This window comes from Lycium barbarum, chromosome 11, assembly GCF_019175385.1.
Source record: "Lycium barbarum isolate Lr01 chromosome 11, ASM1917538v2, whole genome shotgun sequence".
Classification (NCBI taxonomy): Eukaryota; Viridiplantae; Streptophyta; class Magnoliopsida; order Solanales; family Solanaceae; genus Lycium; species Lycium barbarum.
In genome coordinates, this window is record NC_083347.1 from 38,534,872 (window position 1) to 38,562,594 (window position 27,723).

At 36.4% G+C, this 27,723-nt stretch overlaps 1 protein-coding gene across 4 annotated transcripts; it reads left to right on the plus strand.

Annotated features, from left to right (window-relative positions):
* Positions 1 to 2,679: 2,679 nt before the first annotated feature.
* Positions 2,680 to 24,836, plus strand: LOC132618307 (WD-40 repeat-containing protein MSI4-like). 4 transcript variants are annotated; one of them, XM_060333376.1, is made up of 17 exons: positions 2,680 to 2,829; positions 3,009 to 3,176; positions 3,700 to 3,918; positions 9,460 to 9,523; positions 18,252 to 18,338; positions 18,429 to 18,491; positions 20,341 to 20,406; positions 20,528 to 20,602; positions 20,830 to 20,905; positions 21,223 to 21,409; positions 21,975 to 22,056; positions 22,585 to 22,658; positions 22,968 to 23,079; positions 23,174 to 23,248; positions 24,036 to 24,103; positions 24,355 to 24,454; positions 24,530 to 24,836. In XM_060333376.1, exons 3-17 carry the CDS (start codon positions 3,701 to 3,703, stop codon positions 24,635 to 24,637), a joined length of 1,455 nt encoding a protein of 484 aa, XP_060189359.1. In that variant the 5' UTR covers positions 2,680 to 2,829; positions 3,009 to 3,176; position 3,700; the 3' UTR covers positions 24,638 to 24,836. The 4 variants fall into 4 exon arrangements, with proteins under 4 accessions (XP_060189359.1, XP_060189360.1, XP_060189358.1 ...); XM_060333377.1 differs by lacking the exon at positions 3,700 to 3,918 and adding an exon at positions 8,220 to 8,427; XM_060333375.1 differs by lacking the exons at positions 2,680 to 2,829; positions 3,009 to 3,176 and adding an exon at positions 8,220 to 8,427 and having other exon boundaries at positions 3,722 to 3,918.
* Positions 24,837 to 27,723: the final 2,887 nt, after the last annotated feature.

The following is a 27,723-nucleotide window of genomic DNA, read 5'->3' on the forward strand; positions in this document are numbered from 1 at the left end:
TTTATGATGCTTAAAACGTTCATGTGTTTCTTTCTTTGGCAATTAAGCACAACTTAATATTTTAGTATCATGCAATTTGGGAATTAAACCTCAAAGCATCATAAAATTCAATTTTTATTTTCCTATAAGAAGAGGATGAAAGTTATTCACAGAAGAAAAGAATACGTGCCAAAATGCTCACACTTCTAGAAAATCATAATCCACCGGCACATCATTTGCTTCGCAAAAAATCAGTCATCTGAGATAGGAGAACCGAGGCTGACTTTCAAGATCGCAATGTTGTAGTCCCAAATCCCTTGAATTCATAAATTATAAAGAGCATGATGCTACACAAAAAAAAAAAAAAAAAAAAAAAAAAACTATGATCCTCTTTAGCCACAAACAAATTTTTTTTTTGAATATCAGCAAGGTGAACAACACTTTCAAAGGTAAAAATACAGAAATATAGAACTTACAAAGCAATATTTTTTGTTGCACATGATAAAATCAAGTGAAATTGCCACAAATTTTCAACCAATATACAATAATGGCCAAAAAGCCCTTTAACTCATAAAAGCAAGTGAAAAGAAAAAAGAAAAGAAACTAATCAAGCATGAAGCTTCTTACCATTGCGATTTCTCACGGTGATTGATTTCGCGTCCGGTGATTTCTTACTACCTCGGGTGCCAATTGAATTTTACGAATTGTTTGCATGAGTTATGAAATTGTTGTATTATAATTTATAAAGACCTTTGCAATAGAACTAATAACAACCAAGTTAATGAGGATTTTAATTTTTCAATTGAGGCATACAACGGTTAACTTTTAGTTAGTGGTGGCTTTTGGCCTTCTAAATATTAAATTGAATTGAATTGAATCAAAACAAGAAGGGAAAATTGCAATTAAGGGGAACAACTGTACGTTGTTTATTGATAGTGACTTGTGGAATTCTACGCATTAAATTGAGTTGAATGGAAAAAAGAATAAGAAGGGTAGGGTATTAATTATTGAGCCATTTAATTAATGTTGTTACAATAAGATACATAAAAATAGGAGAAACAAATATTAGGAAAAAGGAGAAAAAACAAATATCAATGGAGGCCATAGAGAGGTGCCACATCACCTTGTCTATGCCTAGCTTTATATTATATATAATATATAGATTAGTAATGTATGGATTTTGTTACGTAGGTATTAGTAGTGTAGAGAGTTATGGAGGTATTAGACAGAGTTTAGTTATGTAGGGTTTAGTTATTCTATACCAATACTGACAAGATTCTTTCAGCAGGTAATGGAGATATCTTAAGTATTTCATTAATTATATATCAACGTTCCAATAAAAATACTCGTATGCATCAAAAACTCCAGGTCCCTTGGGGTAAATGCATTAAAAAGGGACAAATTCATGTATTAGTTATTCTACCATCTACTCAGCATGAAAAAAGGGGGATAATTTCAATAGTATACAATCCAACATAAAATATTACATTCACGTAGCTATATTTTTAATTTACATCCGCATAGCCAACTCTTTTTTGCTATAGCGTTTATATGCACGACATTCAACATTATATAACATTACACACTTACTGTAAATAATGTATAAACCTTGTATATAAGTGTATAATGATGCATAAAAGGGTCATTTCGGGTAATATTAGAAATATGGGCCATTTCGGATAAATATTTTCTCCAAATAGACATAGAGTGTTATGTTCTCTAAAAATAATACAGTCAAATATAATAGCAACGTTTGTCCGAAAATTTCATGGCTGCTATAGTAAGGTGCTATTATGTATGTATACCGACATTTGATATTTAGATCTCATTTAGCTGTTATAAACAATAGTGTGCAAACAAATATTTTTCTGTACTTTTTATGTTATAAACGAAAATAATATACTTGTTAATTTTAAAATCTCAATTGATTTTCATAACTCATTATTCAAAAATTGAAAAGACTAATAAATCACTAATAAATCCATAACTAGTTGTACCATAGCGATACAAAATTAAAATCTAAGGAACTTATGCATTTAAAATTAATTAAAAAAAATTAAATTTATCATGTTTGATGTAAGAATTTTACAATTGTATGTTGTTTCGTAAATTTCAGTCTCTTAATGATAATATAACGCTTGAATTAACAAAGAATTATATCCAGAGTTTAAGCAAAAGGGAATGTAATAGCATTCCCTTGAAGGCTGCCTGAGAGCTTAACGATTGACTTTCTATCTCACCCCACTCTTCATGACATTAATGATAATTAACATAAAAATTTAATATTTTTATCTTTATACACAATATATTTCTTACAAAATACTGTTACATAATGTTTGAGTATTGCTGTTATAGAGAGGTAATTTTACAAAGATTGTATTGCTATAATGAATGTTACTGCTATTATAGGTAAAATGATGTTATAGAGAAGTAAATTATTAAAAAATTATTTTTGAAAAAATTAGGTCGTTATAGTAAAATGATGATATAACGAATAATGTACGAATCTAGTAGCTCAGTTGGTTGACTACCTGAATTTTTACCTTACAGTGAACGTTTGAATCCCACATTATAATTTCTTTCTCATTTTTCTTTTCCCCTATGTAATAAAAAAAATTAAAAAAAATGATATAATGAATAATAATTATAGAGAGGTTTGCATTAGTTATGTGTAAAAGAAAAAAGATGAGAGAAGTTTGTAGCCAGAGAACTTGTAAATATTTAAGAAAATTGTCTCGGACCTTTCCCTTCTCTCTGCAACTTCTATTTCCATAATAGCACTCCCCGATTTCGCAAGAAAATTGTCTCATACCCATTTCTGTTGCTCAAATCGTGATTTCGTACAACAAGGTAAAAATCATCACAACAATTTTGTACATATTTCACTTGGTAGCTGTATTCACATTGATGTTATGAAAAGCTAGGTCATTGTTTAGAATTGTTTGATTATCTTATGAATTTTGTTAGTCAATATTTGCTGTAGTGCTAACATGGCATAAATGTTTACTTGTTGTTGAACTTATATGCAGATTTATGCTAGGAAAATTTGATGCAGTTTTCCCTATTCCCAAACAAGCCTCAAACTTATGCAGAAACTTATGCAGGAAAGTTTAAATTGAATAGAGATGGCGGTGTCGGTTTTGCTTTCGGAGGGATTTATAGAAATGCTCGGTGCAAGTGAATTTTGGTATATTCAGGTAAGATGAAGCCTTCTTCAACCCTCACTACACATGTTACGGAGCATCAAACAAGGCTTAAAATTAACAAAAACAATGACATATATACAGTTAGAAGTGGAAACTGACTAACCAAATGTTATTTTATACCACTAATCAAATAGAGTATAAGATTAGTATACATGAGTTTTCATTTCATATGAACTTAGAGGCATAATTGTTGTCCCGTATTTGGAAAAGAAGAGGGGGACAGATGGATGAAGGTTGTGTTTCAAAAAAAAAAAAAAAAAAGAAAAATCAAATACCTTTCCATAAATAGATCTAACAGAGAGGATTCTGGTCATTTTCATTTTTCTACAAAACCCTTTATACAATTTCACGAGTGACCAATCTTTCACAATTCAATACAGTGAGTATAAGTATAGTATAATTGGTAGGTAGGCCCACCATCTCCGTGCCAACACGGGTTTTCTTTTCTCCTAACTCCCCCCCCCCCCCCACGCCCCACCCCAACAAAAATAAAAATAAAAATAAAAATTTGCAGCATGGAAACAATACCTTCTTCTCAACCCAAAAGGCGTGGCAGACCAAAAGGGTTCTTCTACCAAATCCAAAGAGGAAAGGAACCCCACAGGATGAGAGGTAGTATTGGCAAAAGAGCTGATTCTGTTGACGAGAAATGCGTTCAGTGGAAATCACTCGTTCCAGTTCTCTATGACTGGTTTGCTAATCACAACCTCGTTTGGCCTTCCCTCTCTTGCAGGTAGCTATTTTTTTTTTTTTTTTGCTTTAAACGCATATTTGGTATGTTGTATATTTCTAGAACCTCTGCTTTTCGGGTTGGTACTTTTGGAGTCCTTGGTATGTGCCTTTTTTGTGTTTTGCTAGGGTTTGCAATGATATTTGATTATTTTAGGTCTAGGATTTTTCTGTTACTATCTATTTTTTTTTGTACTTCGATTATGTTATTTATCTGTGGTAGCTACTACTTTCTTTTTTTCGTTTTTTGTTTTTTTTGTTTTTTCATATCATGGCTTATTTGCTTTCGTTATTTTCTTTTTTCATACTGCTTTGAATTGCTTGCCCTTATGCCTAAGGTCTATCGGAAACAACCTCTCTACCTAAGTAGGGGTAAGGTCTGCGTACACTCTAGCCTACCCAGAGCCCACTTTGTGTGATTTCAATGGGTATGTTGTTGTTGTTATTGAATTAGGTCTAGGATTTAACAACATTTCCAATGCGTATGAGGATTATGTGTGAAGAAGCTCGCACATTGTGTTGGTTTTTTTGTGTTGTAATGTTTGTGCTACTCTTTGTCCTTTTTTTTATTTTTATAGTGAAGATATAATTAATTTTGGTATCTGTTCTGGAGAGTGGGCCCGGTGTTATTAATTTTGCAATGATCTTTGATTACTTTAGTTCTAGGATTTAACAACCTTCACACTTTGGTTTATCCATCCGTGGCATTCAGCGCGTATGAGCAGAGGCGGATCCAAGATCCAAGATTTAAGTTTTATGGGTTCAACAAGGTTCTTAGAATTGAACCTATAGCTGAGAAATCCCAAGTGCAGTACCTTAACCTCACTCTTATGCTTTTTGAAGCCATGTCAGGACTCCACATTAACATGTCAAGTGTCATCTATCCTGTTAATGAGGTGCCTAACTTAGAGTAATTGGCTGACATTATGTGTTGCACAACTGGTTTCTTTCCCACTACCTATTTGGGGTTACCTCTAGGTGCCAGTTACAAATCAGTTGAGGCATGGAATGTTATTGTGGAAAAGCTTGAAAGAAGATTGGCTTCCTGGCAGCAACAATATTTCTCACTAGGGGGCAGGGTAACACTTATTAATAGTGTCTTGGATAGTATTCCCACCTATTTTATGTCCCTCTTCCCTTTGCCAGATAAGGTGCGAAAGCAACTTGACAAGATCGGGAGAGACTTCCTTTGGCAAGGCAATCGCGAGGACCACAATTCCACCTTGTGTAATGGGCCAAAGTCACCATGCCAAAACAGTTTGGAGGCTTAGGGATTAAAGACTTGGCACTACATAACAAGTGTATGCTAATGAAGTGGCATTGGAGGTATAATCAGGAGACAACTGGTCTATGGAAGGAGGTGATTCAAGCAAAATTTGGTAGCACTAGTCACTGGTGCTCTAATCAAGTTTCAACTCCTTATCGTACAGGGGTTTGGAAAGCTATAAGGAGCCTTTGGGAGGTCTTCTCTAGCAATGCTTCTCTGAAGGTGGGAAGTGGGGAGCATATCCAGTTTTGGAAAGACACTTGGTTGGGAAACATTCCCCTTATGAATGTTTGTCCAAGCATCTTCCAGATTGCCTCCAACCCGGACTCAACCATTTCTCAGTGTAGGGAAACCAATGTTTGGAATCTGATTCTGAGGAGAAATCTAAATGACTTGGAGTTAGAAGATTTTATAGCTCTCATGGCCACCATTCAGAGCAGCCCAGTCGATAGGCAGAGATAGACTCACTTGGGGAAGTTACAGGGATGGCTCCTATTCAGTCAAAGAAGGCTACTTGCATCTGAGCTCAAAGAAGACACTTATTGATCTGTGGCCTTGGAAACTTATCTGGAGAACTAAGTTGCCTCCAAAAATCATTTGTTTCAGCTGAGTCACTCTAAAAGGTTCTTGCTTAACTCGGGATAATCTTATGAGGAGGAAGTTCTATGTAGCCAACAGATGCTACATGTGCTTGTGCTACTTAGAATCGATCAATCATCTGTTTCTTCGTTGTCCTGTGGCAACTGAGCTATGGAACATGTTCTTTTCTCTCTTTGGACTGACTTGCGCCATGCCAGGCACTATGAGAGAGGCTTTTGTGTGTTGGAGCTTCTGGTAAGCTGGGAAGTCCATCAAAAAGATCTGGTCTTTGGTTCCTGCTTGTATTTTGTGGTGCTTATGGATAGAGAGGAACAAAAGGTGTTTTGATGGCATCTCAACTCCCATCCCCATTCTTAAGGCTAGATGTTTGATTATTCTTTTTAGTTGGGTCAACCTCTCCTCTGTAATTACTGTTGATTCTTTCCTAGAATTTATCAGCTTCATAGATCTATGTTAATAGCTATTAGATAGCTTTTTTTTGCCTTCCCGGGAGCTGATACTTTATTTCTCTGTAATGCTGCATCTTCTTGATGCTTTTTGTTAATGATATCCTTCTAATTTCATTAAAACAAAAAAAAAAAAAAAGAACTGAACTTATTGCATCTTTAAAGTTATGAGTTCATATTTACTATTTGTTGTAGTGTTCGTATATTTTTACATATAAATTTATGATCTGTGTCAAAAGTATTGGGTTCAGATGAGCCCGGTATCGGGATGCTACATAAGCGTTTGTGTATGGGGGTTATTTATGAAGAAGCTCGCACATTGCGTTGTTGTTTGTGTTCTAATGTTTGTGCTACTCTTTTCCTTTTCTTCTTGATTGTGATGATGTGATTAATTTGAAGTCTGGTCTTAAGAGTAAGCCCAGTGTTAAAAGGAAAAATGTTTATGGGACTAAGCGAGAAGTGAGAAGTGAAGTGCACATTTCTTTGAAGTGAAGCCCGCAATTTATGGAAAATTTAAATATAGCAAACATATATAAATTTGATCCTATGATGATTAAACATCAATCAATAACTAATTGCAAGTATTTTTGATAATCGAGAAACCACGGAGGGGCAGTGTTGCACGGGCAAGATGGTGCATCTGCTTGTCTAATCTTCTCCACTTAAGGCCTTTGTTTGCGGAGGGTTCAAATCCGTGAAGTGCGTCTAACCCATATGTCATCCTTTGCGTTCTTACCTCTAGACTAAAGCCCTGGTGGCATAACTAATTTCAACTTTTCAACATCTAATATACAATAATGCACGTATTAATCCAACAACTCCATTTTTATGAGGATTGAGATTAAAGGAATCGGGAGTTTTACATTGGGATCATTTTGTGCCTCATTGTTTTTGAGATGAACTTCACAAAGGAACGTGATTTTACCTATGAAGCCCTAAGCTATTTTGGCTTAAAATAACGAAATTACTGAATGAAGGTTATTGGTATACGGGTTTTTAAGGTGAGATGGATTTTGAGGCAACAATTGGTACAAAATTGTAAAATAGGGGGTAATTGTGTAGATTGCTAGTTATTGCTTTGAAATTCTCTGTAGTAGTGCTTACAGAAATCTGGTAACGCAGCGTGATATTTTTTTTATTTTAACTCTAGAGTTAATTCAATTAATTGTTAGTTGAACTGCTTATTTTATGAAAGTTTTTGCAGTTCATTAATGCAATGACTCCTCATATAGGGGTAAAATCGTCGACTAAATATCCACCATGAAACCCTCATTTCCCTATCTCATTCTTCTTTTGGCCTCCCCCATCCCCCTCTCCTATCATTTGCGCGCTTGCAAGTAATTTCAGGTTCTTTATTGTGCTTGATTTTAATGATAATCTTTCTCACTTAATCATTTTAATGATAATCTTTCTCACTTAATCATTCTTTCATGTTATCTATCTATAACAATATTAAAGAAAAACAAATTGATCAGCAAAATCCACTGCTAATGTAGTCTCCGCCCCCTCTTTCGATACATCCAGGAAAAAAGCTATGCCCATAAAAACAACAACATCCTACTCTTTCTTTTCCCTTCCAAAACATCCATTTCTAGAGATTTTCATTAAACCTCTAGAAAACGCAACGTGCTCTCTCTAGAGTTTTAATGAAGCGTGATATTTGACTTATTTTAACTCTGGAGTTAATTCAATTAATTCTTAGTTGAACTGCTCACTTTTTGGAAGTTTTCGCAGTTCATTAATGTAATGACTCCACATATAGGGGTAAAAATGTCCACTAAATATCCACAGTGAAACTCTTATTTCGCTATCTCATTCTTCTTTTGGCCTCCCCCATCGTTTGTGTGCTTGCAAGTAATTTCAGGTTTTTTGTCCTCTTTTTTTTTTTTTTTTTTTATTTGTTTGTTTGTTTGGAGAAAGGTAACAATCTTGTATATATAGCACTACTTGTATTAAAACTTTTCTCGACTTTTGCTTCTGTTTATTGTAAAGATTTGATCCATCTACAAAACAACATGGCATCTACCCAAAATGCTGAAAGATGCAAAAAAGAAAAAAGAAATTGGGCTCTTGGTGGAGCAAGTAGTGAAGATGGGAGTAGCAAATGCGGTGAAGAATATCAGATGTGGAAGTCTAATATTCCTGTGCTGTATGATTGGTTCACTAATCATAGCAGTGAATGGCCTCTTCCTTCTTGCCGGTATTATTTCTTTCTTCATTTGCAATATGCTATAGTTTTATTAAGCTGAGCCAAGTTGTATTGATGAAGATGAAAAATTCGGTTTATATTTTTGCTTTCTTAGGGATGTAGTTGATCTCGTGAAACTGGATATTTGTTTATCTTATTTTTTATCTCTAGTTGCAGGTGCACAATGACGAAAGTTAAATCTGAGTATATGCCTAATGTTTGAACTTAAGCAGTTATTGTAATAGAGCTTTATATGTAAGTTTTTAGTTTAGAAATGGAAAACTAATCTTTAAAACTTAAAAGATAAAGATAAATAATAATTTGGTATATGATTTTGTGACATGCGTTTTGTTCCCTTTCCTCCTTAAAATGAAATTCTCGTTGGGTGAATTTCGTAACCCTTTAACCAAGATCTGAATTCGAGGTAGCAGGTACCCGATGGAATAGCCGAGGTGCGCACAAAGTTGTTATAAAAAAAAGAATTTCTATCCTTAAAAACCAAGATCTGAATTCCCTAAAGAAAAGAAAAAAGAGATCTGAATAATAACCATCTGGTGATTGTTTTGTTAAGGAGGTATGATCTAAATGCTAAGTAGGAAACATACTTATGTATTTATGAATATATTATATCCATACTTGCACATGGTGGTCACTATATAGGGTATATCTTTTCTTCTTGTGAGCTAGTTGGTTTTCTTGGTTGATTATTTTCTGGTAACGTTGTTTATGTTCTGATCATAAATTAGGTAATTGGTGTTGTTCTGTGTATGGTATGTGATTCTCTTTTTTGTGTGTGGGAGAGAGAGAGAGAGAGAGAGAGAGAGAGCTAGAGAGAGATGTGGCTATTATTCCTAGATGATAGTTATCCATGGGACTCTTTGGCCTTGCACTTAGTATATGTTTAATGAAGTGGATAACAATCCTGTTTTTTTAATTGACACTTGAAAATTGGTATCGAGCTGTCTCATTGTGATCTTGGACTTGTCAAGTTGTTTGGTCTATAATTGATCAGTCATATTAATGGTTCTATGTCTTTGGCAACAGGTGGGGTCCAATAATTAGGCAGGGTTCTCTGAAAAACCGCCAGCGACTCTACCTTTCTGAACAGGCAAGCTTGCATTTTACATGATTACTGTTTTTTGTTGATATTTTTCTGCATTCCTGTGTATTTTACATGGATATCCCAACAGATTTACCATATCACCAAATTTTGTAGAAGTATACTCTGTCCTTAATTTTTTTTTTTTGGGTTGGGGGGTTGAGAACACCTACACTCCCTCCTTTAACAAAATCTATTTTGTTATTAATAGAATTCTTTAGGTATAAAATACTTCTAGAAATCTTTCCCCCACAATTTCTTTTCTCCGTGTTTTAGTTTTTAAACTACCATTGTAAATTCTTTAATATCTAGTGTCATACAGGGCCAAAGTTCATTTAAAATTGAGTTGTCTAGGTGGCCCACTACCTCTACTTCTTTACTTAATCATGTGTATTGTTAATTTGTTTTCCTCAATAATCTTTAAAAATAGATATATGCAATTCTCTCATTTTCCATAGCAGGTTCTCTAACATTTTTCTGCTGATGAAGATACATAGTTCCTATCTGACCCTTAGTATGATGAGCCAAGTGCAAGATAGAGGTTGTGGATCCCATTCATAATAATCCCGTTTCAGCCACTCATGGAAAACCTATGTTGGTCCTCTTGATAATACCATAATTAAGTGCTATCTTCACATGGAGAGAAAGTAATGCTACAGTTTTCGAGAACAAACAGGACAATGTAGTTAATCTAAAGTTCAAATGTATTTTTTTGCTTAGTTTTTGGTGCAACTTGACTTTGGCAAAGGTGTTGGAGCCGGAGGCTTTTGTTGGCTTTCTTACTTATTTTCAGATGTTCTCTTGTTCAACTTTTGCTTGCCGGTCCTGTCCCTCATCAATAATATTCTTACAATTGTCTATCAGAAAAATAGTACTCCCTCCGCCCCAATTTATGTGGCACCGTTTGACTTGACACAAAGTTTAAGAAAGGAAGACTTTTGAAATTTGTGGTCTAAAACAAACTTTGGACATTTATGTGACTATAAATCATTTCATTAAGGGTAAAAAGGAGAATTTTAAAGTTAAATTGTTTATAATTATAAAAAGGCGACATTCTTTTTGGTACAGACTAAAAAGGAAAGGTGCCACATAAACAGAGGGAGTAATAGTAATTTAGTGCTATCTAGTCCAGCCTTGAACTTCCACCATCTAAATGATCAATTAGTAATACTTTTTGATACACATTCAAAGGGTATCTTCTGCTAATACGTCACAGACAACAGATGCTGATTTAATGTGGAGGAGAATGGTGAATGCCTACCTGGATTCATACCGTCTAGATTAATTGTACATGCCATAGGATATACTTAAGAATATTCTGCATTTAATTACCTTACTAGTATAGGGATGTATTAGCTACTGTATTATGCATCGCTTAATATTCCTATGTAAGGAGTATCTCTTGTACATTGAGAAGCTTTTCTATTTTCAAATGGTATCAAAGTCCCGACCTTGATTGATTCAAATAGCTTCTGTTGCCAGTAAGCAGTATTGGTTAGACCGAGACCTGATTACTGGATGTTCATTTTGTCCCTGGCTCCTGAGCCATGGTCCGGTTCACGGGCTGGCTCCATTCTTATGGGGCCAGTCTTGAGCCAGTAATTTTTTAGAAGGGGACGGGACACGACACTTAACAACTATAGTTGCCTGCTTTGGGTCGGTCTAGTTGGTTCTTTTTGAGTTTCGTTTATTTTGTCTTATATTAGTTATAACATGTCATAAAGTATTGATTATGTTTAGTATAAAGAATAAAATAATTGCAAATAAGAGGACAAGAAATCAGGTAAAGCAAGATTGATATTTCAAGCCAACTTTACTTTGTGATCTTGTCACAGTTCTGCCAATTTTTCTTTTGAATTTGAGTACATTTTCGAGATCTAGTTCTTTGCTATGGGGGTTTGACTGCTCAGTTTTTAAACACTCTTATTTCCCTTTCACTTTACATTTTCACTAATCTTGCAAAACAAATGAGTACTTTTATTCTGAGAAAGCAGTAAACTAATAGCACATATAAATTTATCCCTTTTTTCTTTTAAGAATATCAATATTGATTATTCAATTTGATGTTAATTGCTTGATTTTTTTTTTGAAACTGGTCCTCAGCATTAAGGCTATGCTGGCCACCTCCAAAAATTTACACTTTACTGAAAGAGAAATACTTACAGTAATCCTAAAAAGTCCACTAACTGAACTTCCTCTTCTACATATTGTTCTTTACACCAAAAACTTAATGAAGTAAAGACCTTCCATTGGATCTTCTGCAATGAACTTTCTCTGCCTTTAAAAATTCTGTCGTTTCTTTCCTTCCAAATGTTCCACCAGATGTAGGCAGGAACTGTTTTCCACCAAATCTTCCGACTCTTGCTCCCTCCCCTTCTTATCCAACAGCTTAGAAGGTCTGCAGTGTGTTCAGGCATAGTCAGTTCACCTTAGCCAAATTAATGAACAATGCCCAGACTTGTGCCGTAACTTTACAATGAAGGAAAAGGTGATTGTCTCTAAGGCCTCCTTGCATAATGTGCATCTTGAAGCAATGTTTATTCTTTGCATAATGTGCATCTTGAAGCAATGTTTATTCCTCTTTTCTGCAGTGCTTCATGAGTCAAGCAGGCTCTCCAAGCTACCAGCCAGGTGAAACACTTCACCTTAGTTGGTGCCACACTCTTCCAAATGGATTTTCAAGGTCCTGGTGTCCTCCTTGAAATTTCAGTCAAACCCTTGTTGTACAATCTGTTCACAGAGAACAGTCCATCTTGATTATGCTTCCATGTCAATGCTCAAAATTAGTTCCTTGAAATCCACCAATTACTGTCAGTAGTTCTGCTACCCGTGCTATTTCCCAATCATTTAGAAGTCTTCTGTGGTCTTTCGGAAACAGCCGCCCTACCTTTCAAGGTGGGGGTTAGGTCTGCGTACACTCTACCCTCCCCAGACCCCACATAGTGGGATTATACTGGGCTTGTTGTTGTTGTTGTTGTTGTTAGAAGTCTTCTGTAAACTAAATTCCAGCCTTGGGGAGACCACATCTCCTCTATTGTACTATCTGGATTTGTGCTTATAGAAAATAAGCTAGGAAACAGTAGTTGTAATGTTCCTTGTCCACTCCAATTTTCCTTCCAGAAAAGAATCTTGTCACCCCTACCCACCTTGTAGTTAACATTTGCCTTCAGAGCCAGCCAGAAAGCTCTAATGGTCCTCCATACCTCCACACCATAGGTATTTGTCACCTCATTTGTACACCATTTCCCATTTTGGCTATACTTATGTTGGATTACCTCTTTCCATAGTGCCTGATCTTCCTGATTATATCTCCATAACCACTTCATGAGTAAGCTTTTATTCTGTAATTTTAGGTTCTTCACCCCCAATCCTCCATGCATTCTGCTTTGTTGAACTACTTTCCAATTTACCAAGTGGAACTTTTTTTTCCTCATTGTTTCCTTGCCATAGAAAGTTTCTCCTTAGAGTGTCCAAAGCCTTAACCACCTTGCTTGGGATAGGAAATAAGGACATCACATCTGTTGGCAAGGAATCCAAGACTGAGTTGATTAAGATGAGTCTTCCTCCCAAGGATAGGTATTGAGATTTCCATAGAGCTAGTTTCTTTTCAGTCTTCTCTATGATGCCATCCCAGATTTCCACTGCTTTATGCATTGATCCCAAAGGCATTCCAAGATAAACAGTAGGAAAATTCTCAATCTTGCAATTCAAAATTCTTGCAAGCACTTGGATCTGCTGCACCTCCTTGACTGGGAATATACTGCTCTTCCTCCAGTTGACTTTCAGCCCAGAACATGCTTCAAAAACCACTAGTATCACCCTCAAATGGCAGATCTGTTCCTGATTTGCCTCACAAAAAACTACTGTATCATCACCATACAATAGATGGGAGATTTCCATAGCTTCATTAGCCCTATTTCTCACATTAAATCCTCTGATCCAGCTATTTTGAGAAGCAATTCTCATCATGCTGTCCAAGCCTTCCATAGCTATAATGAAAAGGAAAGGGGATAAAGGGTCCCCCTGCCTGAGCCCTCTTTCTGCAGGAAAAAAACCCACAGATTCTCCATTTACTAGAATAGAGAACCTGGTAGTTTTAATGCAGAACTCCATCCACTTTAGCCACCTGCAATCAAACCCCATTTGTCTTAAGAGTGTTAATAAAAAAATTCCAGTTCAAATGGTCATAGGCTTTTTCAATATTCAGCTTGCACATCACTGCTCTTCTCCTCTAAGTCTGGTGTCAATACACTCACTTGCTATTAAAGCAGCATCCATAATTTGCCTCCCCTTTATGAATGCCATTTGGTGCTTATTGACTAACTTGCTCACCACTCTCTTTAACCTTTCTGCCAGCACTTGGAAATTATTTTGTACACACCAGTGATCAAACTAATGGGCCTAAAGTCCCTTAGTTCAGTTGCACCCACCTTCTTTGAAATCAAGGCCACAAAGGTGGCATTGAAACTTTTTTCAAACATCTGTTGAGAATGGAAATTCTAAAAAGTCAGCATCAAATCCTCCTTCAAAACATCCCAAAATGCCTGGAAGAAGGCCATTGTGTATCCATCCGGGCCAGGTGCCTTATCAACAGCACACTGTTTGATCCCTTCCCATACTTCATCTTTTTCAAATTGCCTTGACATCCATATTTGCTCTTCTCCAGTAATGCTTTGGACACCTTGAATGTTCAAGTTTGGTCTCCATGCTTCTGTCTCACTGTAAAGGTTCTGATAGAATTCTAGAATTGCATTCTGAATATCCATAGGTTCAGAGGAGCTAACTCCATCAACCATTAAAGTGTCAATAGTGTTGAATCTTTTGTGACCTGTGGCCATCTTGTGAAAATACTTTGTGTTTTTGTCTCCACTCTTGATCCATTGCACTCTAGATCTTTGTCTCCAGGCTATCTCTTCATTTCTAGCCACTTCTTCATACTCCATAGCCAACTGAGCCTTCTGCAATTGCTCATCTTCAGTCAGAGGTCTTTGTTCTTGAATAACTTCTAGGCTGCCAACTTGTTCCAGTATTTTGTCTTTTCTTTCCCTCCAGTTTCCCTTATTCTCATTTCTCCATTCTTTAAGTTTTCCTTTTAACAGATTTAACTTTGCAGCTAACTTGTAGTCTGGTCTTCCTGTAACATCAAAGGAGCTCCACCATTCCTACACTTTGCTTCTTCAACCATCCACCTTCAACCACCAATTTTCAAACTTGAAATAAGTTTTCTTAAAGGACCAATCTCCGCATGTTAGCATGATTGGATTATGATCGGATCCCAGATTTGGCATTACATCCTGTTTGATCTGTAGGAACATTTCATCCCAAAGTGTTGAAAAGAGAAATCTGTCAATCCTAGAGGCAGTTCTGTGATTTGTCCCCCCTCTCCAAGTATAGGACCCCCTAAATAAAGGAGGATCCACCAACTCCACCTTATTGATGCACTCAGAAAATTCATAGCACCAGATAGCCTGCTACATTCAGTTCTTTCGGATGGGAACCTTGTGACATTAAAGTCACCACAAACCACCCACGGACCCTCACATAAAGCCCTCATAGCACCTATCTCCCCCCACAGTTCCCTCCTTACAATTCTCCCACAATCAGCATAAACTGTTGTAATAAACCAAATGAAATCCTGATTTATCCCACACAATTTACAAGTTAAACTTTGATTCCCGTTTTCCACTATTTCCCCTCTCCACTGCCTCTTATCCCATAACACTATAATGCCCCCCCTAGTGCCTAATGACTCAAGCCATAAACCCCTCACCCATCTGTTTCCCCAGAGTTGTTGTAGATAATTTCCCACTTCCCCACTCAATTTTGTTTCCACCAGAACATAGATATCAGCCCCCCATTGTTGTATTCTACTCCTTACAGTATTCCTTTTACTCTCCATATTCAACCCCCTCACGTTCCAAGAAACTATTTTTATCTTCATTATAAAGGAGTTGTAAAGGAGTTATTAGTTTTCTCCCCCTACTTCTTGATTCACTCCTTGGTTCCCCATCTTTAAAATTCATATCAAATATCAAATTTCTTAGCTCCCTAGGAACTGTCTGTTTATCAGCATTATGTTCTATTGAGATAACTGAAGTTATCCCTTTTTCTCTCCTCTGGTCAGTCTTTGTGAATAAAGCTTCGGCCTCCCTAGAGCAACCTTCAAATGCTGCTCCGAATTTCTGGCTCATCCTCACAATATTACCCTGAACCCATAGGTTCGATCTCATCACTGCTTCCTTTTCACATTCAGAAAAATCTGTTTGTGTTCCCATGTTCTTCAATTTTCTCTTCATCCTCTTGACTTTCAGTTGGCAAGACCATCTGCCCATCTTCATCTTCTTCTTCTTCAAACTCTTGGTCCTGATCCATTCCTTTATGTCCTGCATCTTTCCTCCCCGACCCAATATTTAAATTCGCCACTTTCTTGAACCCTAAAACTGGGGAATCTGTGTGAAGTGGTAATTTAGAAGAGGAGGGAATTGAAATTGCCTTTTGCATGTTGGTAGAAGCTTCCTAATTGGCAAAACACTCGAGGAATTTGGATGCCATCTCTTTCAAGTTGTTGAAGTGATTCTTATAGCCATCTACAGTGGAACTATCCGGAGTTTTAAGTTCTGTATAAGATGCACGTGACCCACCATGTGATTCACTTAAAACTGGTCCCTTTTTAGACTCATATTGGGCCAAACAATTAAATTTATTTGGGCCCTGAATTAAACCCTTCGCAGATCCAACATAAATCTGGCCCTTCTCAGTATTTGAATTTAAACCTACCGCACGTGCCACTGCAGAATCACGTGCAAAGTCAGCAACATCTGACTTTTCCTTCTGCTTAGCGACTGTATCTGTACTTTTACTCAGTGTCTTCGATATCTGCTGGGTAAAAGAATATAACACCTCTTTCTCCTCTTCTTCTCCGATGACAACTCTCGCCGGAGATTCCACCCAAACCTGGAGGGTAAAAAGAAGTCTGCCTTGCTGCAGGGTGACTTCTTTAGGAACCTCTCTACCATTTCCTTTTGACTCTGATTCTAGCCCACTTTAGATGATTCCGGAGTTGAGTCTCTTCCTCTGTTTCCAGCCAGCCTCCACAAAATTCACCAATGACTTTGAAGACTTCAGATGACCAGAATTGGAGCGGCACACCCACAACCCTACTCCAGATGGAATTTGGCATATTTCCTTTTTCTATGACTCCTGATAAAGAAGACCACCACTGAAGATTGATTTGGGCTCTTTTCCAGTGCCACTCCCCTTTCAGGACTTGCTCAGCTATGCTTTTGGATGGAAATTCAAACAGAAATCGATTTTCTCCCATGGCATAAATATTGAGCCCATGGATCTGTTTCCAAGTGGAAGAAGTCCATCTTCGTAGGTCATACAAAGTTGGAACTTCCTCATTTACAAAGTAACCAACCAAGCATCTGCCAAGTACCATATTCTGATGACGTGCCATACATTCCTTTATCTGAATAACCTCTCCCCTCTTTAATGCGGAACCTCCAACCACTTCATTGTTCGACCATTTACAGCTTTTAATTGCTTTTGCATATTGGAACTCTTTGTTCACAAACCTAGGCTCCCTCACATTAAATTTGTCAACAAAGCTATTAATGAATCTGCCAATCTTGTCAGCCAGATAGGTCCAGCCAACATTAAACGATACTTCGGGTATGATTGTCACCGCTCTCCTTCTCCCTCGTAAACTGATAATGCTAATATATCTGCCAAAGCCATTAAAATTCCTGGAGCAGAAGGTCTCAGAGAAACTGTCTCTTCTCTTCCATCTTCTCACTACATTGCCTCGTACCTTTGATGCCTCCCTCATGTTCTGGACTATCCATTCCAAAGTCTTCTTGTTCAAAGAAACTCTTCTGATGAAATTTTTACCTCTTTCGGTCCAGTCAAACCAATGTTCTGCTGTGTTTGAGGATCTAGTAATATCATAAGACTTAAAGCCTACCGCGAAATAAATGCTATCATCCATCTCCTACAAGGTTGAAAGAAAAGGAAGTAGAGTGAGAAATCCGGTGATCAGAAGGACCACCGGAGTTAGGGACCAGTATCACAAAGCAACTTTAGTGCATTGCCTCGGGATAAGTGCCTGGGAGCATTCTTAAGATTAATTTTGTTAATTGCTTGATTTGTGAACAGCTTATGTGTAAAAATTTATAGATTTTGGTAGTAATTAAGTTGTTTGTATTAAAGTGTGTCTTTTCCCAACAAGCAGCTATTTCTGTATTGTTTCTTGTGACCTTAAATTTAGAAATATAAGATCAAAGGGTTCAAATTTGAAGCTAGCATCCTGAAAATTACTTTCAACTTGAGGGGTTAGGAGGGGGGGTTTTTGGCGTGCTGCAGGCTGGTTCCAGACCAGTCCTGAGCTGTTAGGACTTATGTGAGGAACTGGTGCAAGTTCCCTTAGTGGCCAAGCCAGCTCCTGCCTGCTACAGTAGGTGTTGGGGCCGTTTAGGCTTGGGCGATTTCGTGGGATGACCTGGCCCGCCTACCACACATGGCTAGAGTTCTTACCATTATTATTATTATCATCATCGTTAATGTTGATATTAGTAGTATAAAATAATTTCATTTTTATAGTTTGCTTACTGACAGGCAAGTGTTAACAAATATGATAATTTATTGCTTCATTTCCGTGCACGGTAAATGATATGATTTGTCCCATTCTATAATTAGGGTTATTTTTTTTATTTTATCTTTAAACTCGCCTTTCCAGACGGATAAGTCAGTGCCTAATACTTTGATCATCGCCAATTGTGATGTGGTTAAGCCCAGGGTTGCAGCGGAAAATCACATTGCAAAAGTATGTATGTTTCACATTTTAATACTGTTTTGTTTTAGTTATTCTGCAAATCAATCATAACGACTCGTTTTTTAAATGGCTTGGTTCTAGTTCAATGAAGAAGCACGCTCGCCATTTCTGAAGAAGTACAAAACCATGATACATCCGGGAGAGGTAAAAAAAACTGCATGAACCAAAAAAAAAAAAAAACTGAACTTGCACGTGTGTTCACAGACAAACTGAGTTAACTATTGGCTCGGTGGCTCTTGATACAATGTTGTACTAGGTTTCTTTGGTGTTGCCTGCTGAATTGATAGTTCTCTTGCCAGAGATTTTTAAATTAAGTGCACTTATCCTTGCTGTTTATCTTTGTCTCTATGTGCTGCATTGTGAGGAATAGGAATAATAAAATTTCTCTAAGAGGCTGTTTGCAAGGACACCTTGTAATCGGGTCTGGTGTAGTTACTTATACAGTAATTACACAAAATAGTAAGTACATAGACATTTTTGTTTGCCATAACGTAATTACAATGTAATTCCATCTTTCATGTTTGGTTGCACAAGCGTAATAACATAGATACTGTTTATTTAAAAATAAAGTTAGCAATAAAAATTAAATAAACCTATTTTAGATGAAGTAAATATACTTTAATGAGTGACAAATATATATATATATATATATATATATATATATATATATATATATATATATATATTTACAAAATTATACTTAATAATTATAAATTGATAACTAATATCGTAAAGAGTAATCGGTATCTTCCCAATCGTGTGGATATAATGTGGTTCGTGATTTTGCCAATTTTTAAAATAACAAATGATAATGTGTGAGTTTAGAAATTATTTTTCTGTAATATATAGTTGTTTTAATAAATAGAAAAAAGAAACTAGTAGAATTTGAAATTGTTTTTAACAAGTATTCCGCGTAGATTAGATATATTGAAATATAAGATAATTTGAAAAATCATCTGGTAATTACACGAGGTAATTACCAGATCCCCTTGAGAATTACAGTGTAATTGCTCTCTCTCAGTTACATCCAATTTCATGTTGACCAAGTAATTGCTTGGCCAGACAAACAATCCAAGACTCTGTAATTACACTGAATTGCACCCAAATCCAGTTACAAAGTGTCCTTCCGATAGGCTCTATAAGGGAGAACAAGGCGATTTTGCTTAATATATCAATGATTTCGCTGCTGCAAACCGAATGGATTTGCCACTTTCCTGCCTATTTTTTTCCCTGAATAGTGTACTCTAATATTCTAGAATTATCTTTCAGAAGCCAAATTTTTACTTTCAGATTTCCAGCTCCCACCATATTTTTAAAATCATTTTTGACAAGGAACTCAAATGCAGTGAATACAAGATTAAAGGTCTATACCACAGAATGAAAATGTAAACAGAAATAAATAATAATTGATGCTTGAGATGAGATTATTGAATTATTTTAGTTATATACTTATTGTTTCTTATGCTTTTCTCTTGCAATATTATCCTTATATTTGATGCTATTCAGAATATTAGAAAAATAGTTTTCATTCCCTGTCAACATTTTTTTTGCATTGCTAATTTCCTACTGGACTTGTGTTTCTCGATTGTATCCGCATTGAGGGCATTAGCTCTTTTGGGTGTTAAGGTTTTTGTTCACGCCAATTTTCAATGCTGTATCTTTCTGTGTATCATAGTAAAATTGAGATTTAATTGCATTCAAAGTTTTGTGCTTTATTTAGAGGAGTACTTGAATGAAGCTTTGTCTGAATTCAACAAAACTAAAAAATGATGTATATAGTGCTCTATTTTGCCTAGAATCTGCATCGGTACTTGTGATATTCTATGAAGAAAAACACTTCATGAACTTATTTGAGATTTATTCTCTAGCACAAAAAATTGTGCATTTTTGAATAGTACCAGTTTCAAAAAAACAAAAAATAAAATAAAATTGTGCAGTTTGGTTCTCCATTGAGGAATTCTGTTTGAACTTCTTTTTTGGTACCCTTCTCCAGGCTAACAGAATTAGAGAACTCCCACAGAACAAAAACATAGTGGCAACCCATACTGATTGTCCTGAAGTAAGTGGCGTCTTTTTGTAAGGAGTTTAGTGGAAGTCTTTGTAAAGTTACTGTGGCATGTTTCTATTTTAGGCATATCAATATTTTTTAATTGGTACAAGTTTGTTATTCATCTATCTAGGTTCTCATTTGGGACATCGAAGCTCAGCCTAACAAGCATGCTGTCCCTGGTGCTGCTGCTTCACGTCCGGATCTGGTCAGTGTACTTATTCTCTAAGATTTTTTGATTGATCTATATTTTGGGTTATTTTCATCATGTTCATCACTCATCTTACCTCTTTTGGCGGGTTTTGATAACTTTTTTTGCTTGTGGAATGTGCTCTAATATTAGATCCCATCTCCTGTCAACTGGCACCAGCAATATGATTTGGCATCTTAAGCTATAGATCAACCTTTCTAAGTAAACATGAAATGCCCTTTCAGGTATTGAGTGGACATCAAGACAATGCAGAATTTGCTCTGGCTCTGAGCCCCATGGAACCCTTTGTCCTCTCTGGAGGTTTGAAGTTTTCTCTTTTTTAGATGTCTAGTTCTCAAAATATGTTTTCATCTAGTCATATTTTAGAATCAGGTACTTGCGTTGCCCATCTTGCATACCAAATTAAACTATCTGATCAGATTCAGTTTGTATGTAAGGTTCATAAAACTACTTCTGCTGGTAGTCCAAGTATTGAGAATCATATTATGAACTTCGATTCTTTTGGTCTAATGTTGCATTCCGTAAGATGCTGTCTGGAACCTAATATCATAATTCAGTGGTTGGGAAGTAATTTAGCCACTTCTAGTATCTCCTCATTTGAGGTAATTTTCTGTCAGGAAAGGACAAAACTGTGGTCTTGTGGAGCATTCAAGATCACATTTCAACATTGGCAGCAGATGCACCCAAGTCTGCAGGATCAGCTGGCTCTATAATTAAGTCTGCTGATAATCCTTCGATTGGACCACGTGGTATCTTCCAGGGCCATGATGATACTGTAGAAGATGTTCAGTTTTGCCCTTCAAGGTAATGTCGACTTGAATGCTTTAATTTCTTTGCTGGATCCCATGGGAGGTTTTCTGGGTGGAGTGAGGTTCATAAATTAGGCTTTCAGGTTAATAGAGTTTCTGCAGGTAAATTGTTCTCATTTCCTTTTGTTGTTCTTTAGTGACATCCACTTCTTCTGAGTTATCATCCAGGAAGAGAAATATAAAGAAACCGTCCCGATGCCCTCAGCTCCACCTGTTGCTTCCCATTTGCTTCGTTATCATGGTCTTCCTACATCCTCCTTGGTCCCCTTTGGATTTTATGTGGTTTAAGAAAGTGGAACAATTAAGTTCGCATTGATCAATGTGCTTTGATATTTAAAATTCTGTCTGATGTCTTCATGGAACTTTCTGGAGTTACTGACAAAGAACAAAGACAAGCTAAGATTCTGCAATTAATGTACTTCAACATTTGTTCTTGACACATCTTTTTTGATATCCTAAGCAGAAAAGGTGGATAAGTAAGAAAGTGCGAGATTAACATGTTTAGAAGTATCTGATCAGTCTACTTCTGAAACTGACATTTTATTTTGACCTTCATGAAGTTCACAGGAATTTTGTAGTGTTGGTGATGATTCGTGCCTCATACTATGGGATGCTCGAGTTGGTAACAATCCTGTTGTAAAGGTCTGGTGATTACTTTCTTGATTGTTTAATGGCAAATGTCTTCTATTACTGAGATTGTTAATAACATAGAAATACGCAGTATATCATATATCAAACTGCCAATGTGCAACTCCTCTCAGGTTTCTGGAGATATATCTTGAATGCAATTCTAATGGTAACATGATGATTCTTGACATTGTTAAAACATAGGCCAATTATCTTCATACCAGAATATACACCTTTTGAGCCTTGACTGGATTCAGCTTTTCCTAGATATTCATTTGTTAGCTTATCTTGAATGCAATTCCAATGGTCAAATGATGATTCTTGAACATATGTTAAAACATAGGCCAATTATCTTCATACCAAAATATATTAACTTTTGAGCATGACCGTATTCAACTTTTCCTAGATATGCATGTTTTATATCATATAGCCATTTCTATTAAATTGTTTTGAGATTTTCTTGATCGTCAAATTTCAGTCAATAATCCTTCACAAGTAATATCTAAAACCTAATGAGGATACTGGTCTTTGCTGCTTTTACAGGTTGAGAAAGCGCATGATGCTGATCTTCATTGCGTCGACTGGAATCCTCACAATGACAATCTTATCATAACCGGGTATGATGTTAAATAGTACTCGTATTATATAAATTATGAGTCGTCTGTGCTTACCCAAAAAAGAAAATTAAAAGGAAGAGTAGTCACGTAAGTGCCTTTTATGGGGCGTGCTGCTGCAAGTGTACTTTTCTTTTTCTTGTGAACGACAAACTTCCCATTAATGGTATGTTATATCATAAATTCGTATAGTATCACTCATCAGTGGTCATCAAGATAGTGCCTATTATGGTGCGCACGACTGCTTGGGCGCTTTTCTTTAATGTAGTTTATCTAAGTGGCAGATTTCATACTTAGCATGGTGTCACTCAGGTCTGCTGATAATTCGGTTCGCTTGTTTGACCGGCGAAATTTAACTTCGGATGGGGTTGGATCACCATTACATATGTTTGAACATCACACAGCCGCAGTTCTTTGTGTTCAGGTGTATCATTTGCCGTGTTTTGTTCATCAGTGAGATTGTGTTTACTGATATCTCTGCATTAGATCGCTGTTAACTGAGGACTTTTCCTTTACAGTGGTGTCCGGATAGGTCTTCTGTGTTTGGGAGCTCTTCAGAGGATGGTCTCTTAAATATTTGGGACTATGAGAAGGTAGAGATACTCCTCTCCTTGACACTTTCTCAGACTTCGCATCTTCCTCCCTTTATCCCTTCTCTCGTGTGTTATTCCTCCAGTTCCATGTATTGCAACTCTTCTGGGAGTCCAGCTTCTTAAAAAAGGTTTTTTATTTGTAAATGCTGCTGTGATCATCGTCTTCTGTAAACAACGTTGGTCTTCGGATAGCGAAGGGTTTGACTGCAAAAAAAAAAAATAAAAAAAAATAATAATAAAAAAAAAATACATGATAACTGTAATTTGTGAAGTGATCTTACATTCTGCAAATGCAAAAGGGATGTAGAGTTGAGACATTTTAAAATGTTAGATGGCTTCTCTAATTCCAACTAACACCTTTTGCACAAAAAAGAAGCAAAATGAAACCTGCTCATGATATGCTATAAATATATTTCACAGGGATCATCAGTTTTCAAATTTAATACCTTGTCGGACCTTTGATGCTTTATCGTATTAAGGCAAATAGGCAATGATTCTTTATAGTCTAATGTTCTAAAATGTTCCAAGTTTGAGAAATTCTTTCCTGGCTGGTGGACTCAGGTGTTGTACTGTGGATTACTTATTTATTTATTAGTACTGGGAGTCTGGATGTGTAAAATGTAATTTATTAACTTCTGATTGGATATATCATGTAACCATAGGCAAGTATTCCGTTTGAAGGAGCACATTCAAATAAAGCGGCGCAATAATGACTGGAGATGTTCTAGATTCATGAATTTATAACCAAGTAGTTCTCCTTATAGTTTTAGTTAATTTTTCTTGAAAGGTTGCTGAAACAAAAGATACTGAAGATGATCCTCCTCCAGGCTTATTTTTTCAGCATGCTGGCCACAGGTTAGAACTTTTACACTGGCTTTTTGCTTCTAGGCTTTGTTTCATTTTGCCATGTTGGACTTCAAACAAAACTGACTATATTTTGTTTTATATTCTAATTTATTTTCTTTCTTCTAAGGAGGGGGAGAATGATAGTTTTTCTCAGTTTGATGGCAGTTATCTTTTGGTCATGATCTTAGTGATGATACCATATAGATTGTGGAGACCAATGAAGCAATGAGGAGTAACTGATTTTTTTGGATTTGACCCAGGGATAAAATTGTGGACTTTCACTGGAATACATTGGATCCATGGACTATTGTTAGTGTATCTGATGACTTGGAGACCAATGGTGGAGGCGGCACACTACAGGTTCATAATCATTTCTGTTGCTGCCATTTCGAGTATGATTTAATTTGCCTCTGATTGTTAGATTGGATCCTACAGATATGGCGCATGACTGATTTGGTGTACCGGACCGAGAAGGAAGTTTTGTCTGAGATGCAACATTTCAAGGACCATGTGAGCAAGTGTGCTCCAAAGTCCAAAGTCTGAGTCATTTTAGCGCAATGGCGCTCTGAAGAAATATAATAGTAGGCACTAGAGTACACCATATATGAGTGTGTATCTGTACACTATTGATATTTGCATGTAGGAGCTATGCTTGAAAATGGTAATTGTATGCTAGTAGACGGTAAGCTCTGTAAGTAACCGAGACTGTAGAGCATGATGTGTTGATGTTGTTTGTACTGGATTTTCGGCGTTTTGCTACTTGGATGTTTGCATTCTTATTTGGCATGCGAAATCCTGATGTGTTCTGTCTGGACTGGAAGGTTGGTGGGTGGTGGGAGTGGGGTGGGTTGGGGGTAGTGGTGGGGGTGGGTGGGAGTGAAGATGAGGTGAGTTCGAGGGTATGGAGGAGATAATTAATGTGGCATGTCACTTGTGGGACTTCTTTTCCTTACTTATATTAGGAAAGTCATTTTCCTCATTTTTAAGGAATTTGTTTTCCTAACAAAAATATTTTTCAAAAAACTTAAATCAACCGATAAAAAGTTTTCAAAATATTTTCCTCCATACTGAACACACCTTGAGGGACGAGAGAATGGAAGGGGTACAAAGGAAAGAAAGTGGTCTAATTGTAGTTTATAAGTCAAAATACGGCTAGCCAAATTTTTAAAATTCATCGTCACTTATCTAATAATAATGCTGCTGGATATTTTTGTGAGTGATTTGCACAAATAGGATCATTCCGTGCCATTTAAATTTGGCACCTTTTAAGGAATTTGTGTAAAAGTAGTCTCGGGGCATAATTTTGGTATACTAGTCTTGTTGGATTTAAAAAACTTAATACAAGTTATATCGAACGGTTTCACAAGTTTTGCTGAATTGGTAAAATTTGGCCTTGCTAATAAGTTAGGATAGATGGGTAAAATTTCGGTAGAAATTGTTCACAAATTTTATTAAGTTCAATAAACTTGGTTGTGTTGTGCAATTGCTCACAAGTTTTATCGTGTTGGCAAGACATGATACTTAAATTATTTACAAATTTTATTGAATTTAAAAAACATGTGCCATTTTATTGGCATTTGATAGTATAAATAACAAGGATTCGCGGTAGATAGGACTGCTTATTGAGTTGCTGAAGAAGTTTTTAATGCTTTTTGCCAACTTCCTTGCACATCGAATCTTGATATCTAAAAAGTAGCTATGGCTTTCTCTAGCTAATTGATCAGAAGCTATTTAATTGAGTAAGCATGGAAACAACAAGCTCATCGGTGAACGGTCAATCAACAAGCATGTCTGATAAGCACACAATAACTATTTTGAACAATATTTAGAAATAATTTAACTTTAAACTTCTTATCTTATTTGTAATGACAAGATTTTATAGTCATACAAATGTTCATGTTTAAAACTATGAAAAAATTTCATTTCATTCTTTTTTTTTTTAAGAAGAACCACCTAGTTCCGGTTCAAAATCAAAACTTGAGTGGTATTTTATTAATATGAAAAAGAGTACAAAAGAGGGGAGGGCTTAAACCGTACCCTTATGACGAATGAAACTGGACATATCCAGTTTAATGCATGAAGTACAATAACCTATATGATGCATGTCCTTGGTGGGGGGGGGGGGGGGGGGGTGTGGAAACCTATTATGTTATGGGAAGCTATGTGATGCATGAATGCCTATGTACAAAAAAATAGCCAACACTTATTTTTAGTTAGTGTTGGCCATCATCTGTATTACAATGAAACTAATGCACTCTACTCTATCCTAACACTATCAGGTTAATGAGGATCAAAACAGTACAATTTGTCATTTTGGTGTCTTGATTTAATACTAGGCAGTCCCCATCTATCAATGTCCAGGATACTCTCAATGCCCTTGGGAGTTCCTGAAAATCATCATAAGTAACTGTATTGTTGTGTGAATGACTGAGTTGTGCCAACATATCAACTGCTTGATTAGCTTCTCTAAGACAGTCTAATATGTAGATGATGTTGTTTCAGCAAATGTTGTATCCAATTAACTAATTCGAGCAATGTTCCAAGGGACTCTGTTTTACCTTGTATGGCTTGTACCAACAAAAAAGAATCAGCCTCTATGATGATATTATTCCAACCCATACTGATGCACCAATCTACTCTATGTTACAAAGCTTTTGCTTCTGCCTAGTTGATGTGTCGTGAAATTATGAGATATTCGATGCTAATTTCTTAAGCTTTTGTGACTCTTCAAACACTTTTGGTGTTACTTTTCGTGTATTTATGTCGTTTTATAGGATAAGATGCCCGGAAAGCATAACGGAGCAAAATGGAGCACATGCGAGCAGCACATGCGAGCAGCACTTGCTGCAGCATGTGCTGACAGAGATATAAGCAATTGAAGATAGTTGGTGCAGCATCTGCGACACCACATGCGAGTAGCATGTTGTACCTGCGAGCAACACTTGCTGCAGCATGTGCTGCACCACTTGCTGCAGCATGTGCTGCACCACAGCTGCTTGCACAACATGCTATAGTTATGCACAATATGCGACTCGCAGGTAGAACATGCGACACCAGATGCGAGTAGCATGTTGTGCACGCAGGGTATTTTTGTCCACAATTTGTTCCCGTTTTGGCAATGCTATAAATAGAATGCTAGGGTTTGTAAAACTCATCTTTGGCACAAAACACAAGTTCTTGGAGGCTAGGGTTTACCACACTTTGAAGTTGAAGATTTGGTTGAGCACTTTCTTGAACCTTTACTTCATTTCTTTAATTTCTTGCGTTGTAATGAGTATCTAAGTGTGTAGTATTTCATTTCTATACTTGAACCTTGTTTATGGAAGTAGACATTGTTAAAGTTTGGATTGAAACTCTTGTTTTGCTTATGTATTGAATGATTTTTATTTCTAATGAAGTGGGTCTTTGTTTCTTTAATTAATCTTGTCTTGAATGACTCTTAAGGGAGTAGCTAACCCTAAGACTCGCCCATTTACTTCGATTGGGCTCGGAAGAGGAAATCTAGGTTGAGAAAGATTAATTAATAAGAATTTGGGTCATTAAACCCAGCTAATAACTTGAACTCGGAAGAGGATAGTTACTTGAAGTTAAATTGATTGTACCTAATATCACACTCTAAGGCTTGGAAA